Source organism: Oryzias latipes, chromosome 16, assembly GCF_053564925.1.
Source record: "Oryzias latipes strain Hd-rR chromosome 16, Olatipes_Hd-rR_3.1".
NCBI lineage: Eukaryota > Metazoa > Chordata > Actinopteri > Beloniformes > Adrianichthyidae > Oryzias > Oryzias latipes.
The window spans coordinates 5,435,250-5,453,314 of NC_136252.1; the positions used below are offsets into that span (position 1 = coordinate 5,435,250).

General features: G+C 43.5%; 2 protein-coding genes across 5 annotated transcripts; one reads left to right on the forward strand and one right to left on the reverse strand.

Moving 5' to 3' along the window:
* Positions 1 to 653: 653 nt before the first annotated feature.
* gdf6a (growth differentiation factor 6a) lies at positions 654 to 7,382 on the reverse strand. Its single transcript, XM_004086629.5, has 2 exons — positions 5,893 to 7,382; positions 654 to 2,815 (listed from the first exon to the last, which is right to left on the reverse strand). The coding sequence occupies exons 1-2, from the start codon at positions 6,251 to 6,253 to the stop codon at positions 1,863 to 1,865; spliced, it is 1,314 nt and encodes a 437-aa protein (XP_004086677.1). The 5' UTR covers positions 6,254 to 7,382; the 3' UTR covers positions 654 to 1,862.
* Positions 6,157 to 17,392, forward strand: sybu (syntabulin (syntaxin-interacting)). 4 transcript variants are annotated; one of them, XM_011473282.3, is made up of 9 exons: positions 6,157 to 6,268; positions 8,657 to 8,854; positions 11,105 to 11,153; positions 11,263 to 11,452; positions 11,794 to 11,994; positions 13,204 to 13,303; positions 13,443 to 13,598; positions 14,881 to 15,036; positions 15,690 to 17,392. In XM_011473282.3, exons 3-9 carry the CDS (start codon positions 11,130 to 11,132, stop codon positions 16,825 to 16,827), a joined length of 1,965 nt encoding a protein of 654 aa, XP_011471584.1. In that variant the 5' UTR covers positions 6,157 to 6,268; positions 8,657 to 8,854; positions 11,105 to 11,129; the 3' UTR covers positions 16,828 to 17,392. The 4 variants fall into 4 exon arrangements, with proteins under 4 accessions (XP_011471584.1, XP_011471583.1, XP_078789088.1 ...); XM_011473281.4 differs by having other exon boundaries at positions 11,848 to 11,994; XM_078932962.1 differs by having other exon boundaries at positions 6,159 to 6,268; positions 8,657 to 8,858.
* Positions 17,393 to 18,065: the final 673 nt, after the last annotated feature.

Consider the following 18,065-nt stretch of genomic DNA (forward strand, 5'->3'; position numbering starts at 1 on the left):
TGTTGTGTCGATCATTTGTGGCAGCTGCCAAAGAGTGCACTTAGCATTCTCTGTTTTCCCCTAAACATGTGGGGAGTGACATGATACTGTACAAGTGCCTGGATAGCATATAACATTTCAAAGCTATTTCCTAATTGTTTCCAGGCCAAGGTCGCCTGCTTACGTGGAAGCAATCCTGTCTTTTCAACCAATTTTTTTCTGTTCATCCTCTGATCGGGAAGCTCTGAAGTGTTAAATAAACTTGACCCAAACTGGACGCTTTCAATGGGTTTGTGTGTTTGGTGCCGTCTCGTTGACAGTTGCTTCCGTTGGATGGCTGTCATATTCGGATGTGGTTTCTGGCCCTGAATGTTTACATTTGTTTTCTGGGATGATAGCTCTGTTGGAAAAACCTGAAAGCAGAAGAGACCTGACCTGAGGACAAAGATGCATGCGCTCCACAGACACCTGGAGACTAAAACTGAGTTTTCTATAGACTGCAGAATGATTTGTGACGGTCAGGTCAGTTATGAGAGGCTCGTCTGCATGAATGATGATGCTTGAAACCTTTTACAAATCAAAAAAGTCCACTTTTTTAATCTCACAGTCGTGATTCTTACTATTTTAACATTGAAATAATTAAATTGCAGTGGTTAATAAACAGAAATCTGGCAGACTTTAATTTTAATTTTATTTATACAGTAATGGTGGGGAATATTATCAAGTAATATATGTATATAAATGATCTTATATAACAATGTAAAAGCTCTTTACACTCTAACTGAATGCACCTCAAACTCAGATCCAATATGCAACAATGAGGTAGACATTAATGGTATTTTCCACCCTTTGCCAAATATCAAGGAGACTCCTTAAATTACTCTTATCAAAGTAAGAAATATATGATTATCATGAGACTCTGTACATCACAAATAATAAAATAATTATAGAATAGAAATTATACCGATTTGAGTGCAGTTTTGAATATTTACAAAGAAATGCTGTTCGTCCATTTCTTCATTTGTTGCACTTTGTAACTTTTTCCACTGTACAAAAATTTACAAATCAAAAATAATAATAAACAGCAGTGCATTGGAAGCTAATGTGCATTTTAAATATTGTCTCGTTTGCGAGTCTTTTTCTTTCTTTCTTTCTTTCTTTTCGATTTTTCGTCATCAGAGAAGACAAACTCTCGCTGCGACTGTGGCGCAGTCAGGTGTGGAAGTGCATTTCTTAAAGATGACTCTGTTATCTGTGCTTTCGTTCTTTTCTTCATCAACAGGGCCCATGCAGGACAGGCACCGGGGGGACTTTGTGGGCGGGGGGGGGACTCTCAGGGGCCCTCAACTAGTCTCCGGTAAGGCAAAAAAAAAAATCTCATGCAGGCTTAGCCGCCATCATCCTTTCTTCATCTTGGATCAGTCTGTGGTCAGACATTCACCCCTATTGTTGTGGTGTTTTTTTGGAAAGCAGGCACTTGCTCAGGGCTGTAATGACTCCAGCTGGACAGCGGCCATTGCGGCCTGGATGCACATACCCAAAAGAGATGGGGGCCGGTGGGTGAGATCGCACAGAGGAGCTGCAACAAAGAGCTGCTGACAGGCAGGGCAGCGGCCCACTGGCCCCGACACAAACAGGTGCTGCAGGGCCTGAACACACCGAGCTTTCTGGGAAATAAAAACCTGTCTGAAAGGAGGAATGGTGTGATGAACACTTTAAGGCAAGGAATAATGGTCATGAGTCTAAATAAATAGAGGATGGTGTCTTGTGTGTGCTTTCCTTTCAATAAGAAACAGAAGACCAGGCATGACTGCATTTCAAACCCGTGACGACTTTATATGTTCAGCCACCAGGATCTTTGATTCGGCACGTCCTTGTCGCCGCTACCTGCACCCGCATTGCTCCACCACCATGTCCTCGTACTGTTTGTATACCACGTTGTTGCCCGAGTCTATGTAGAGAATACTGATGGGGCTGAGCTTGGTGGGGACGCAGCAGCTGGGCGGGGTGCTGCTGGGGTCCATGGAGTTCATGAGTGTCTGTATGATGGCGTGGTTGGTCGGCTCCAGGTGCGACCTCAGGGGGAAGTCACACACCCCCTCGCAGTGGTAGGCCTCGTAATCCAGGGGTGCGATGATCCAGTCGTCCCAGCCCAGCTCTTTGAAGTTCACCAGCAGGGCCTTTTTGCTGCACCTGCTCTTAGATTTCTTCCCGTGCCTTTTCCCGTGGCGGTTGGTGAGCGCGGTCCTCCTCCGCCGCCGGGGACCCTCTCCTCTGACCCTCCTTTTTGGCAGAAACCCCCCTCCCTCCTCTGCAGCTTTCCCCTCTTTCTCATCAACAGTCCTCTGCGACTTGATCTTTTCCTTCATCTCATTGAAGAGGTTTTCCCTCTTCTTGGAGCGACTGTAAGCCACCAGGATGGCCTTCTCCTGCTGACTGCGACTGCTCCTGTCCAGCCCCAGCTGCCGCAGGTCCACTTCAGTGTCGGATTTACTGAGCGTGACCCTGAGCTGGAAGCAGAGCTGGCTACCCTGCTGGTGCTGATGATGTTGCTGTCGAGGAGGATGCCCTTTAAACATCTCCCAAACGTCCAGAACTTCCCAGCCAGATTTGATGGAGTCCAGTGGGTCCAGAGACCTAGAGGCCAGCAGCCGGTTGGAGCCACAGGGGTAGAGCTGGATGTTGTATAGACCCGTCTTCTGCAGGGAAGTTTGCAAACCACCCGGCGCTCTCCTAAATATCCTTAATTCTGCCCCGACCAGCTCCTCTTTCTCTGAAAGGGTTGAGACATCAAACAGATACTTTTGTCTTCGCAGAGGAGAGTGCAAAAGATTGTCTGCAAGGATAAAAGAAGAAAATAATTGTTGTCAGATTCACTTAGGGTGTACAGTGTTCAGAGAGAGGCGAGAGAGGGGGGAGGGAGGGGGGACTCACATTCTCCCACAGAGGCCTTCTGTGGCTTTTTCTTGTTTTTCAAACGTCCACCCTGAACCTGCCTCAAACGAACTGCAGCTGACAAGTGCTCCCTTTAAAAACTGTTCCGTTTTTTCAAAACTGCACTTCCTTTGATTCATCTCTGATCTCGGTTTTTTTCTGGAAGAGCCACGTCAAACATAAATGTTGCAAAGGAGATTTGTTGTCATTTAGTTTTGAAATTTCCTTGAAAAAGTTGGTTAGATATAAATACAATGTTATTAGTAAAATATGTTGTGTCTTTTTTGTAGTAGTAAATCAAAGAGTAGTACATGTTTATGCGCTAAGGACTGATTATTACCTAATCCGTCATCAAACTTTACGCACGGCCGAGAAGGTCTCACACCTTAGCAGGAAAAAAAACTCCTTTACTTTTCTGGAGTTCAAATCGGGGGTGGGGAACAGAGGGGTCCTGGGTATTGCCAAACACAACGTATCAACGCGACAAACTGTTTACTCAACAGGACAATGCACAATTAATACATTTTTTTCTATGCCGGGGACGCAGGAGGCCTGCGAGCGCTTCATCCAGGACAATTGGAATGAAAATCCCAGGATTTAAGCAGACATTAAGAGAAACCTCTTGGTTAAACTAAAATACATTGTCAAACATGAGTAAAAAAATCCTAAATATTATGTTGTTAAAACACCGGGGGGGGGGGGGGGGGGAACAGTGGGCGTATTAAAAAATATGTATAAATGGCATTTACAAATAAATGTTTAAAAAAACAGAAGTGACAACATGAGCAGAGTTTTTGGTTTTCTCTCCCTGCTTCTGTCTGGACAGCGCTTTAATTAAAGTGACACAGCTCTACATGGAAACACCCCTGTGACATAATTTGTAAAAGTTGCTCCGGAGACATTTTGGAATTTGGCTGTCAGATTCCCTCCGCGAGCCCCATCGAGCCAAACGGGAAAAAAGCTGATTGAAACCTCGTGCTGCTTTCAGCGGTTTGGCGCGTCTGGTTTGCATTACTTTTCTTTAATAAGCCCTCAAACAAATCGAATACAAGTTCCCCAAATAATTAACAGTTCTCAACTCCCATCCTTCTCATTAAAACACTTCCCCTCTTATATTTCATTTCATCCTGCCAACGACAACATTCCTCCGGATACGAGCGTGCCTGCACGGAGTGACCGACAGTTATAATTTATTTAAAAAACGTTTTCCGTTAAATGCAGAATTCTATGGATTTGTATATAAATAATTGTGTTTAAGTCCTGAAAAATTCTTTTTTGAATTGCTCTATTTCACGTTTTATTCCAATTAAACAAATCTTTTCAAACAACATTTCGATTGTCTTTGTCGGAGCTGCTGTAGAACTCCACTAAAGTCTGAATTTCCGTGCGTCACTAATGCGTAAAAACAGAAACATTCTGACACTTTTTTTGCATTAATGCACACCAGCGCAAGTGTACTGAGACTCATTCTGCAGGTTCCACTGAAACGCAAAACGTCAGAGAGGAATCCCAGGAGGAGTAACAAAACACTGAAAGAATAAGAGGGGAAAAATACTATTCCGTGATTAAAGCAAACCCCAAAAGGGGGGGTTCAGGAAAAAGAAAGGAAAAAAATAAAAACAACCCCACAAAAAAATTAAGTGCTGTTTCATTACCCACCCTCTGCCCCCCCCCCTCCCATGTCGTTTCTTTTTGGGTGATGTGCCCATGGCGGCCGAGCTGGGTCATTATGGGAGAATAGACAGTGTTTGATATGTTATGACATGAACACTCAATTAGATCACCGAGTTCAAATACTCCAGTCAGCCGTTCGATGCCAAGCAGCCCTCAGAAGGGTCCAGCTCGGGGTCAGAGCCGGTGACACATCACATCAAGATCACAGGAGAGAGCGAGGCGTTTTTCCAATTAAACCAGCTCACGCTGCAAGAAAATGACAACACGGTCGAGTCCTTCAGCGTCAAAACGCCTGTCTGTGTTCTTTACCAGGTAAAAGTCCCAAGGAAAATAGTTTTTTTTATTTTATTTAAGTCTTTTGGACTTAAAAAAGAAAAAAAACATGTTTTAAAAAACATCTGGCTGTGATATATTAGGACAAAGTTAATCTCCAGCCGTGCGTCACTGCGCATGAATATGTGCCCTAATAGGAGCCGGGTCCTGGACGCAAAAGCCATGAAGGGACATTTCTTGCAGCGGCGCAGTCTGCGTCCCTGAACCTAGGCTTGGATCGCTTCAGACAGAAGGGGATGCAAACAAATATTGCTTTTATTTCTCCCTGAAAGATTAACTCGGCCTGTGTGTGCTGGACGTGTTTTTGTTTATCTGACTGTGTTTGTTCTCGCAGGCCGCGCAAATCCCTTTGTTACACATCTTAACCGACCCAAACACCTGCTTCTCACACCGACCCGCTCTGCCCCCGCAACCGCCTTTGTCACAGCAAGCTGGTCAGGGCGGGCACCATAATGACTCAATTAGGTCATAAATGATGCGCGAGCTCTTAATTTGTAACAATTTTTTCGAAGGTTATGCTTAAAAAATTCCAAATCCAAACATAATCAAAGTTCTTCGTCGCTCTAACTATTTAGGGAGCGCCCAATTACTGTTTCACGGTCGTGTTACCCTGAGGTTAATTCAAGTGTAATATAACTTGATGCTCAGAAAGTCCCGCGTATCACATGTTTCCACGAATCTGATGCGTAAAGATACCCAAATGCCAGGAAACTTGACGCATTGTGCCGCGGTAAGCAAAACTCTCCGCTTTAAAAACTTTATAAAAAATCTTGTTGTGATTTTTTTCTCCTGTTTGAGCGCGTAAACGTGTGTTTGCGCACTCCTTTCTCAGCCCTTAACTCGTGCGTAAAACCAGACCGAGCATGTTGTGTTTTATCAAACAAGTTCTGAGAAGACAACTGTAAATCAGCCAAAATGTGAAACTCGTGGTCGCCGATTTGTGTAGGATGGAGTTCATAATCCGGCACCAACCTGTTCCTCTGTCCACGAAACTTGTTATGGTGTTTGCGGATTTGGATGAACGGAAAAAGCTCGAGTTTAGTCCAAGTTTCTCTGCAGACGAGTATGTCCTGTAAATGGAGAGCATGTATTCATGCGGAACAATAACGTCCTTTGGGTCTTCTTTGGGATGTCCAGCGATAGGGTGAGAAGACGGGAAGATGTCTCTGAAGAATTTGGATGACCTTTGTCCGTCTTGATGAGAGATCCTGGCTTCCCTGTTCCTCTTCTGTGCAGAAGGGGTGATGATGGCAGCAGACTGGAAACACGGTATATTCCCAAGGAAAACAATAACGAGGCCCAGGCATACCATAACGAATCGAGATGCCTCCATGGCTGCTGGATGATGGTGAGGAGCACTTGATTTTTATCTCCGTCGCTCGGTGAAGCTGCGCTCGTGGGGCCCGCCAGAGCCGGCGATGTCGTGCGCGTCAGGGTCGGGGAGCTGCTGCTTTTGCGCTCGCGGCTCGCGCCAGAATAAGTGCGTTTTTTGCTCTGGACTCCACACAAGAGCGGAGAGCGCAGGGCCGAGAGAAACACGCCCACATGGTGGCTCACTGCAGGGCTTCCCAAACAATTTCGTGTCACGGACCTCCAAACAGGCGCGCGCTGCACCCAACGATCCGCCAAAAGACGCAGAGAAATCAATCAGGAGAAGTTCGGGATGTTCAACAAATGAGCAAAGCGACTGTGCGTGTGCGCACACACTGCCTTTTAAATTTTCAGTTAGATAATAAAACAGAATTGCTTGTAATGCATCTTAAAATCCAAACTTTGCAATCATTTTTCCTGTTGCACATCAAGCAGATCCAAACTGAAAGCACGCATGCTGTCAGCAATGAAACCTTTACTGGCTTGAGGAAATCACAGCACATTTCAATAAACATTCACATCTTGACTTCCTTATCGAGAATTAGGGGAGATAAGACTTAACAGGCGCGTACTGAAAATAGTTAACAACCCAACGATTCACGCTGAATCACCTTTAGATCATTATTGTCAGCAGTAAAACCTTCCAGAATGAGGCTAAGCGAAAAGCTGGACTTAAGAGTGAGTCTAACACGTGATTTCTGGACAAAGGTCTGCCAGGACTCATTTAATGATGTTTTTGCTTCAAAAGGGCCAGATTGTCTTTAGGGACGCTGCTGGTTTCTCTACAGATTATCAAAATATTACTATTTTCAAAATATTTCTTTCCATAGCTATTAACACTATAAAAAAAGCTGTCATAAAAAACAACGATAATATTATTAGAATCAGACAAAAAACTAATTTAAACGGTTGCCAATGAAATAACTAAAATTAATAATTTGAGAGAAGGGATGTCTAAAATAAGAACACAAGAAAAGAACAAAACACACTCAGAACTCTTTACATGGCTCAACCCCTGACTGATTTTGGGTTTAAACATAAACCGCACAAGTGTTGTGTCCAGCAGACAGAGGATCTGGGTGTCTAACACCGATTCAAACCGATGCGGTTTTGTGGATTTAAGGGACTCGGGTGACCTCTAGTGGCCACAATTATTCATCACAAGAGGAGTGAAAAAGTGGCCTTGCTGAAGAGGCTGGTTCAGTTCCACTTGTGAGCAAAAAACAAATACAAAAAAAAAATGTAAACGATGAAAACGATATGGAAGCATTCGCGATTCTCCTGTATCTGTCACCATCAAATCATCAGCAGGTACAGATACAGAAAATCTTTAAGTCTTTTGGCAAATTTGATCTCACAACAAGACTTGGTTCTACCACTGTCCCTTTGATTTTATACTACGCACTTGCAAGTCAAACAAAAATAGTTGAAAGTGAGTAGATAAAATTACATCAAAAATTACCTATTCCCCCACCAATGTCTACCTCTGTTTTTTCTTGTTATTTTATTTTTCAAGTGCCACTTTGTACCAAGTTACCATTGTGCACAAAATCTTATTTTGACCAAAATCGCTTTGTATATTGTATATTGGTTTCATTTAATATGCATCTGCCTTATCAACCAGTTCTTGACCTGCCTTTGTGCTCCATCTATCACTGTGATGTCTAACACTGTTTTGTTGAGGCCAGAGCATTGCCATTTCGTTTGGTGCTTCATCTCTGGTGTGGCACACGAGTGACAAATAAAAAATCAGAATTTGAATGTGGAGAAACACGTCCTTTGGTGTTGCTCTGTTGCTGAACAGTAGGTGGCGGTAGCAGGTCACGCTGAGGCTGGAAAAACAGACGTAGGCTCAGAAAATGATGGAGGTTTCAACATCGAGGCCTGTGATGTCATGGACTTGTTTTTCTATGTCCAGAATTTTCCCAGAATTCCGGTTCAGACATAAAGCAGGACAGAAGCGCAGCTTAACAGGGTAGAGCAATCGAAATCATTTGAGTAAGATTTATTAAAGGAACAACGTCCAAGCAGTATGAATGTGTTCGGAATCAGGAATGACATGCAGATAGATGGTGCAAATGCATCTGCGGAGATTTCAGCACCATGGAGAGAAACGGTGACGTGCGCGCGTGCCTGAATGACGAATTGATGAGTTCTTCAGGCTCATGAGGGGGGTCGCTTTAAAAGCATTTTTAAAGATCAACCTGATAACGATAAATAATTGTGTGTTGATTCTTAATAAAAATATTAAAAACAGCAGTTTTTTAACTTAAGAAATGTGTGATGGTTTCGGTGTGGATTGTCTCCATCGGTTAAGTCATCCTCCCTCTTCTCCCCCATCACACACTCATGTTATGTAACACAGCTGGGATGGCAGCAGCAGCGGGAGGATCGCGCCCGCGCTGTCAGTGGGTTTGCGTCTTGGCTCGCGTCGTCAGTCTGCGCTCAGCTCTCCTCCTGAAGACATCCTCACCGCGGAGCGCAGGCTGGCACCACCAGCTCAGCGGCACGCCTCTGCGCTTCACCCAGCAGCCAGCATCCCAAACCGACGCCAAGCATCCAGGTGGGTGTGTGGACTCTTCATTTTTCAGAGAAATAAACTGATCATGATAAAAATAACATAAACAATGTCTTCGTAACCGGACGGCAGAAAGGCTCTTGACAAGTTCAGAAAGGAGAATATTTTATGCGTCAGTTAAGCTCTTTGATGACTTCACAGGGAGGAATTTGAATTTGTTGATTTGTTTCTTTTGAAAAATCTTTTTCTGGATGCGTCGTCACACAAGAGAAAAACACGTTTCCATAACTGTTGGGGGCGCCAGATGAAACAAAACAAACCTAATTCCTGCTCAGAACATAACAAATACGCACAACAAGCCTTCTGATGCACAAATCACAGCTGTCACTGTCTGGATATCAGCTCATACGCCTCTGTGGAGAATTAATGCGAGTCAATCTAATGACATTTTCTAGATCTATATCGCCATAGAACAATTTCTAAATGAATTGCTCTAGCTTTTACAGTTTTTGGTGTGGAATCTGTCTTTTGGGGACTTTTGCCTCACTGACTGTAGATTTCTGATGGGATCAACATCTGAAATTGATGAGAGTTGTTGCTTAAAGTGAAGCAGCTCAGTCATGACATCATGCAGTGATGAGGCACAAACTGTCCGTCCAGCACTGAGCTTCAATCTTCTGTTGAATCTCATTCTGACAACGTAACCTTCAGACCTTTATGTGTCTAAAGATCATTCTGGAATGAACAGATCTCCATTAGTGCAGATCAACATTATATAAAAGTCACACTCAGAAAAAGGGTTAAGGGAATTATGATCAACGCCCACGCCAGGCCATCTGGATGAGAGGAAAGCTCCATCAGAGGCTTAAAAACTTGTTTATCAGAAGTCAGCTCCCTGGAGCTGCAAACAGCTTTCAATGAATCTGCACAATAAATCTCACATAATATGTTGGATTTTTTGGTTGTTGCTTGTGTTTTCAGGGAGGATGTGATTCCGTATCGGATGCTCATATTTAGAATAAACAAATAACATTTGTGACAGAAGCACTTCAGAGTTTTACATGAATCAACGCTGGAAGTGTGATTTTTGTCTGTTTTTGAATACAATGTAAAAATGCAGCAATGAGGTGAGCTGCCCTGTTAAGTGACAACTGGAACAAAAAGTTCTATCAGTATGACATCAAATGATACAGGCTCACATCACCTCAGTGCATTTCAGAGGTCGTCTCTGTGACACACAGCTCATCACAAGCAAAACCCACTCCACTCATAGTAGACTAGGATGGATGCTTTTATCCTGGTTAAAATGTCCGTGCAGGTTTTCCTCTTAGCTGCTTTGAGTGTTGCCATGGCACAGATGTGGTCACCTGACTGCCAGGCTGCTCTGCCACATTTGGATTCTGAAAGAACAAGTGAAACAGTTGGAAATGTAGTGGAGGTTCACCCAGAACGATTCTATTTTTGTAAATGAGGTGAAGTTTGCTTCCCCCGAGTCTCTAGTTTATTTCTGTGACTCTCTTTGGGCCTACTTGACGAGCAAAGAAGACTCTACCTGATAATTGTGATTCGGGGTTGTCAGATGAAAATATCAGGGCAATGTCAAAGGAGGATTGTATTAGTAGAGCCAAAAAGAAAATCCCAGTAGCTCTGATCTCAACCTGATGTTTGGCTCTGGGGTCAATGATGTCATAAAGTGATGTCAAACAAGCGCTTACGTAACCAGGCCTTTTAGGCAGCTGCATGAGAGCAGAAATAACTGTTCAAAGTGCATCCATGCCTCAGGGAAGATCTGCATTATTTAGCTGTAAAGCATCAATAAAAAATGCTTTGTCTCTGCTTTGTATCTGCATACACAAAACCTAATGTTTGTCGTTGGATGGGATTCCTTCTGCTCTCCGCTCTGCTCCAAAGCCTTTTTAAGAGTGGCTTTCTAATACATCCTAATCTATCGTCCACTCACTGGTTAAAAGCACTTTCCGATTTCGACAGGAAACCTCGCTTTACTGTTTGAGCTTCAGAATCAAGTCGGATCTTAAATGTCTTTCAAATCCTGTTGGGAGTTTTATTTTTAGACTTTTTTTTGTTTCTTACAATCATAAATTCAATGTGTGGCTCAGCTGTGCCTGACTCTGGGCATTTGGAGCCATCTGTGCCAGGCAGGTTGTGTACGCTCCTGTGTCTTTGTGTGTAGATGTAACAGAGCTCAGACCGAAGGCTCTTGTTTGTCCAGGGTTTGGGTCAAAACCCTTTATCCACAGAAATGGAACTTTGCTGATGTTCTTTTTTGTTCATTAGGGGAGAGAAGTGTGAAAATAGTACAATGGGACCATTCCAAGAATATGAGGTGAGCGTCCTGCTTTCTGGGGCAGTTTGGAGAAAATGGAGTCAGGAAAATCTTTGAACTGATAACAGGAAATGCTTTTAGTAATTCTGTAACTTGATGTTTTGAAAAGGAAAAGAAATCTCCAGAGAAAGGAAGTCCTCGCAGCCGCATCCCACGTTTGGTCCTTCATCCTCTCCAACCCAAAGACAAAGCGTCGCCTCAGTCTGATTCCCCTTTCTCAGAGGAGGAGGGGGGCAAGGAGTGCGACATCAGCTCCGACAACTCCAAGAGGACCGTCAGCACCAACAGCTTCTGCTCCGGTAAGATATCAGGTCGCAGGACAGATGAGCTGAAACATCACTGGGGTTATTGATCATTTTCTAATATTTTACAGTTTTAATGTTGATCTTGGAAAAAAAAGTTTTTTTCTCACGTGTTGGTAAATATTGTGTGTGCTCACTTAACTTGACCTTTCAAATGGGAAGTGCGAAAACCACTCTGGAACACATACTTATGAGGTGAAAGGTCACGGGGACTACTGTGCTGTCTGTCAGAAAACGGCTGGAGCTGAACCTTGAGCTCTGATCGACTGCTTGTGTTCGCTCCCTACCCCACGCTGCTTGTTCTTGGCTATTATCATCTGTGTGCCTGTCCACAATAGATGACACCGGCTGCCCACCTAGTCAGTCTGTGTCCCCCTCCAAAACCCCGTCAGGCTCAGAACGGAGTGCCCACGGCTCGCCAGTCCTCCCGGAACGCAAAGCCAAAGTGAAGCGGGTGAGGGTGATGACCGAATGGAGCGGCGAGGCACGGAGCACACAGAGGCACAAGAGGGAACTGAGGTCTGCCATGAAAGCCAGAGGTAAAAATAAATAAATAAAGAAACGGAGAATGTCAAGTTTTCATCAGAAATGTATTAAAAGTATACTTGATCCATACTGTTAGAATCTGATCATTTGTGCCTTTTAGTCATCAGCAAACACTGAAAAGGTCAAAACGTCTCTAAAATAACACAAGCTGCTCAAAACATATTAAATGCTTGTTTCTTACAAACCCAAGTTTCTTTTTTTTCTTATTGAGGGAAGGAAACAGTGTATAATTATGGGTAGATGTTTGGATTCAAGCTGATTGCTTGAGGGAAAGGTTCAGGGGGGGTTGCAATTAGTTTGATTAGCAGGAGGTTACTAGAGTGGCCGACTGCACAAAGCTGAAGTTGACTCACTGAGTGTTGTGGATTCACCAAGTGTTGTGCTGTCACGGTCATCACCGAACACTTTACCATGGTGTTGTTTGATGGAAAAAGGTGTTTCTCAGGTAGGCATCTTATTCTCCATAGAAGAGGTGAGTTTAGCATTTCACTGAATTATCTTCCAACTGTGTCTGTAACTGCTGTGTCTACATTACAAGAACGGTTTTGTGCATTCAAGCAAACCGTGCAAAGCTATGGAATGTAACAAAAAGGTGATCACCTGCAGGTTTTCCCTTTTTCCTGGACTTTTGACTTGAAAATTGGTGTCGTATGAAATATCTCATCAAATGTTATTATAAGTTACAAAAAATGAAGCTTAAAAGTTAAATAGAATGAACTTAAACCATAAAACTTTAGTTTTTTCAAAGCAAGTTTTTAATGATAGATATTCTGAAGGCTTTTATAGTTTTCTGGGCATCTCAATCCCTCCATACGTTGTCTAGTCATTTTGAAAACAAGTGTCTAAAGTCAATATTTTGAGGATTTGTGGGGCCAAACACTTATTAGAGAGAATTATTATTTGAAAGCCAATCTTTATCAGTAGAGTAAACTTCAAACTTGTTTGAACTTTATCTTAGACTAAAATTTGTTGATCAGACAATTTTCAATATAGGTTTGCTGACTTGAAGACTTGATTTTTAACAAAAAAGGTTTGTAAGTTTTATCTTGAAATTTCTTCAACCTTTTAAGTTAGAAGTTGTTTATTTTTAGAGCCACTTTGATTTATTTTATATTTTCAGTTGTGCTGCTTACTTCTTGATACGAAAATGGCCCAAATTAGGAGAGATTTGGCCAGCATGCTGATGCTGTTTGCATCTGCAGGTAGTGAAGCAGACTTCAGCTCATCCAGCAGCACAGGCAGCCTGAAGACCAGAGACGGCCCCGTGCCAAATTCAGCTGGAAAGAAGGCCTCTTCACGCAGGTGAGCAGATTTGTTTTACTATTTATGTAGCTATTAGGCTTTCCAATGTGAAAGCTATAAAACATTGCTTCCTGGTCTAGAAGTTTCACTTGGTGTGAAAAGACCTGCCCTGTACATGGCTTTTCCTCATTTTCTGCAGTCGTGGCATTCACATCCGACCACTCCCAGTATTTAAGCCACCTGGCAGTCCAACTGCAAACCGAGATGCAGATCTTTATGCTCCACACAAGACTCCTCCCAGAGCTGCCCTCTCCACCACCAACAGCAGCAGCTGCAATTCCAGTCCTACTTCCAGGTACCAGTCTACTGTCATGCAGTATTATGATCTGAACAAATATTCAGCTGTATCAGTACAGAGTTGAAGAAAGCAATTTAAAATGACAGTGCATTTCACGGTTTCTTATCCATGAATTGTTTATATGCAGATTAAAGTTCTAGTTGCCTCATGTTTTCCTCCAAATTGGACCTTTTTGGTCAGTTTAAATGATGAGCATTACAGATTGTTGTGACTAAAATTACTTTAAACATTTTTTAAATTCACAATTTTAATCAGAAATCAAATGAATTTGTAATTGTGCCTTTATCAGTTATTCTGACCTCTAAACAAAGGCTTGTCTTCCTTGGATGAATGCAGCGTTCTGTTTCAGAGTATCCAATGGCTTTGTGTGCAGATTTGGACTTTTGCCCAGACAGTAGAGGTCATCAGGGGGGTGGCTGGATTAGGGTCAGACTGATGCTGCTTTTTATTTTGCATCTGACTAGGATTATGGATTTTGGCTTCATCTGAATTGTATATGATTGCAAAAATATGATTTCTGAAACTACCCAGATTATCGCCACACTCCCCAGGGCTGAATAAAGGGGCTAAGAGTGGGCTTCAGGGTAGGAAAAGTGACATTCCTGATACTTGCATTGTTTCCTGTTTGTTTATGATCTGGTGCTGCAATAACACAAATCCTGGATTCAAAAAACATTGCTTGGCAGAAGCATTTCTCCTGTTCACATTCATTAAAGGGATCAGAATACTTTGTGTTGTCACTTTAAGACCTCCTGCTTTTCAGTGTTTCATGTCATGTGACCAGCCCACCCCCTCCAATGTAGCCTTCTCCAAGGCCATTTCTATTTTTGCACAATGAAGAACACTATTGCTATAGTATAGTAGTGGATCATGGGATTTTTTTTTTATCCTAAAAAAAAAAACAATCTTAAGGCAGGCAGGCTTCAGGAAGCATCTTCCCTGACAGCATCCTGGTCAGACTTGTGCTCTTCTACAGGAGTCTTTTTGCTGTCATGGTAAATGGCGTATACTTGTATAGCACTTTTCTACCTTCCTCGAAGGCCCTAAGCGCTTTACAGTCACAGTCCCATTCACTCATTCACACACCGATGGCGGCTCTGCTGCCAAACACTGACACCAACCTTCCACCAGAGGCAAGGTGGGGTTCAGTGCCTTCGACACATGGGGGGGCGGGAATCGAACCTGCAGTATTCTGATCAGAGGTCGACCACCCTTCCACTGCTACCCCCAACCGCCAATGGAAACATTGTCCCAACACCTTCCTGTGATTTGTTTTCAGACGAGTAAGCTTGGGCCGCTACCACTCCTGTGGAGAAAACCATGGCATCAGACCGCCAAACCCTGAGCAGTACCTCACCCCCCTGCAGCAGAAGGAGGTGGCAATCAGACACCTGAAGACCAAACTTCTGGAGTCTGAGAACAAAGTTTGTGACAGGTTAGAGGAACATCCATTTCTCAGCTGGCATCTAAAATTTAAATGTGAGTGTGTGTGTGTGGGGGGGGGGGGGGGGGGGGGGGCGGGGGTAATTTGGAAGTGATGTAATGCCTGCAAGGGGTCCACTGAAGCGTCCTCCTCTTACATAACACTAAATGCTGTATTGAAACTTTTGGAGCTGTGTGCTTTGGATCATTTTTATTTATTTATTTTTACATTTTTGCCAACAGGCTAAAGCCCATTAATGGCAAATTCATCTAAGTTCACAAAATATTAAAATGCATATTAAATATCCTTTTTTTTTGTAGTAGCCTGCCTGGATAGTGTAGCTTTTACCTGAAATGATTAACCTACAACACAAATTTGTAAAACTGAAGTAAACCAAATGTTTAAACAGGAAATGACTGATTTAGATGTTCTGAGACACAGATTTACCCATTGAGTCTGTATAAACATTAGCTTTTCTTTTTGTTTTCGCTACAGCCACAAAGTGTTTAAGGTACCGTAACTAGTCTTTTCAAAGTTGAACAAGGCATGGAGCTCTTGTTTTATTCAAATGAAGGGGAAGAAAGCCAAATTAATGAAAATGTTTTATGCAACAGTAATGGTAGACATTCCCCCCCCCCCCCCCCCCCCCCCCCCCCGTTTGTCAGGGAGACGGAGATTGAAGAGCTCAAGGGGCAGCTTAGCAGAATGAGGGAGGACTGGATTGAAGAGGAGTGTCACAGAGTGGAGGCACAGCTGTCCCTCAAAGAAGCCCGCAAAGAGATTAAGCAGCTGCGCCAGGTGGTGGAAACCATGAAAAGCAGCCTAATGGAAAAGGACAAGGGAATACAGAAGTACTTTATTGATATCAACATCCAAAACAGGAAGTTGGAGTCTCTGTTGCACAGCATGGAGCTCGCCCAGAGTGGTTCCAGTCTCCAAGATGAAAATCCTCTGGATTTCATGTGTGACAGCTCCGATGGCAGCGGGAGGAAGATGCTGAGGATGGAAGAGGGTGGGATTGAGTTGGGGGACCAAGGAGCTGAAGCTTTGGCGGACAGTGGACTCTTGGTAAACGATGAGATGGCAAACAGCGCTGACATCTTTGAGCAGGTCTTCATGTCCACTGCAGTGGATTTCAGCCAGGATTCCAGCAATAATCCCGGGGCCGCTGGAGAATCCGGGGCTCTGTCAGAAGAGGAGCAGATGGCCAGTGCATCCACTGCACCATTGTCCCCAAAGACACTTTTCTCCCCCTCTCCATGCCAACAGAACACAGAAGATAAAGGAATCCAGACGGAGCTGATGCCTGTATCACCTGACCTGCAGGCTCTGCTTCTGCAGCTGCTAAAGTTCCACGGATGTTCCCGAGGAGATGCAGTTCTGTCTCCCTCCACTCTCTTGGGTTTCCCAAACTTGCACAATTCCACCACTGCCTGTCAGTCTGACTCCACACTCCCCCAGCCCATCATGGCTCCAGAAAGCTCAGAGCCCACTGATTCAGAGTGTTGCCCAGAAGCGACAAAGAACCTTCGATTCATGAAGGAACTAGACTTTGAAGCAAGTGAGGAGGAGCCTTGTTCATCTCAGGAGGTGGGTGTGGTGAGTAAGCGATACTGGAGCAACAGCTTCTGGGTAGATTTGGTGGCAGTAGCAGCTCCAGTTTTGCCCACAGTGGCTTGGCTGTACTCTCGGCACGGCGTAGACGGCAGCGCTCCAGTCTACAACATCGCCGCCCTAATCAGGGGCTGTTGCATCGTGGGATTGCACTCTCTTCGTCACGCTGCCAGCCGCTCGGATGCGTAATGGCACAGACACCACAATCATGCACCCAACTTTGACCTGAGAGCACTAAATCAGTATTTATGAGAAACCGTTCTGACACTGGATAAAAGCAATGCAGTTATCTTTGCACTGTTATTTTGCACTCTGTAGTTATGATTTGATATTTAATGGTGACATTGAATGGATTATTTACAAGAATTTCTGTATTTACATTTGAGCATATCATCTGGGTAGATGGTTATGTTACTGTCCTCTTCTAACCCTATTTAGTTTAGTTTGTTTTTTTGTTTTAACTCAATGTTGAGATACTTTTAAATGGCGGAAGCTGTAATCCTTAGATGCATTCTGAAACGTGTTTGTGTTGCTGTCAGAAAACCTTTCTGCCAAAGCTTTAATGTGACTTCACTGTTGTGCATCTGTTCTTTCCCTCCTTTCCCAGGAGTAGAGCTTTACCGAACGCAGCTCATGTGTTTGTAGAAAGAAGCTAAAACTTTAACTGACACTTGTGCCTGAGCAATGTGCAATACTGGGGGTTTACATCAAATGTCCTTGTAACTTTAATATTAAAGCATGACGATTCTGGGCATTTTTGAACTCCTGCATTTCTTCCTCCCACCTTCCCTTTAAAGTTTATGCAAGAGGCCCTTTTAACCCTTGTGCTATCCTAGGCACTTTAACATTGGGAGTGGGGTCATCTAGACCCACTAGACAGTGCTCTGAACCTTTATTCTTCAATGATTTGTGATCTTCACTGGTGTCCATGGATTACATGAAATCTTTCCACCTTTATCCACCTTTGTCATGGTAGGAAGAACACGTCAATGGAAGGGTGGGGGTCATCTAAGATGGCAAAAAGGTTAAAACATTACAGCTTCTCAGTTTCTGGAAGTGTTTTTGCATGAATTAAGTACTCTGGGAGCAGGGGGTTCACATGTCAAGCCTGACTGCAACCTCTTGACTAAAAGTAGTCCGTTTTAAGATGACCTGTGGGTTTGGGAGCTGATGCTAGAAAAGCAACTCTCCACTTGGATCTCCCTCAAGAGAAGGCATGCTGTCTCCCTAAAAATTAAGTTGTGGATAAAGTTTCTGACTTCTCCAGAAGACCAACTGGTGCTTTGATGTTGCATAACACCATCTGATACCTCATAAGGTATCTAAATGGACGCTGTAGCCTCCCATTGTGGTAAGTAGAGGGTGAGATTACAAGAGATTAGAAATCTGTAGACAAGGGTATTTTTTTTATTAAAAGAACCCCTCTG

What these genes read in the sequence shown, in the direction of transcription:
- sybu (XM_078932962.1), top strand. Translation starts at nt 6,244, where the DNA reads ATGCCTCCATGGCTGCTGGATGATG. An exon ending in TCCATGGCTGCTGGATGATG is followed by an intron (nt 6,269 to 8,656) that starts GTGAGGAGCACT and finishes TATGTAACACAG; the next exon opens with CTGGGATGGCAGCAGCAGCG. An exon ending in GAGAACAAAGTTTGTGACAG is followed by an intron (nt 15,037 to 15,689) that starts GTTAGAGGAACA and finishes CCCGTTTGTCAG; the next exon opens with GGAGACGGAGATTGAAGAGC.
- gdf6a (XM_004086629.5), bottom strand. Translation starts at nt 6,253, where the DNA reads ATGGAGGCATCTCGATTCGTTATGGTATGCCTGGGCCTCGTTATTGTT. An exon ending in TTTCGTGGACAGAGGAACAG is followed by an intron (nt 2,816 to 5,892) that starts GTTGGTGCCGGA and finishes TTATCCTTGCAG; the next exon opens with ACAATCTTTTGCACTCTCCT.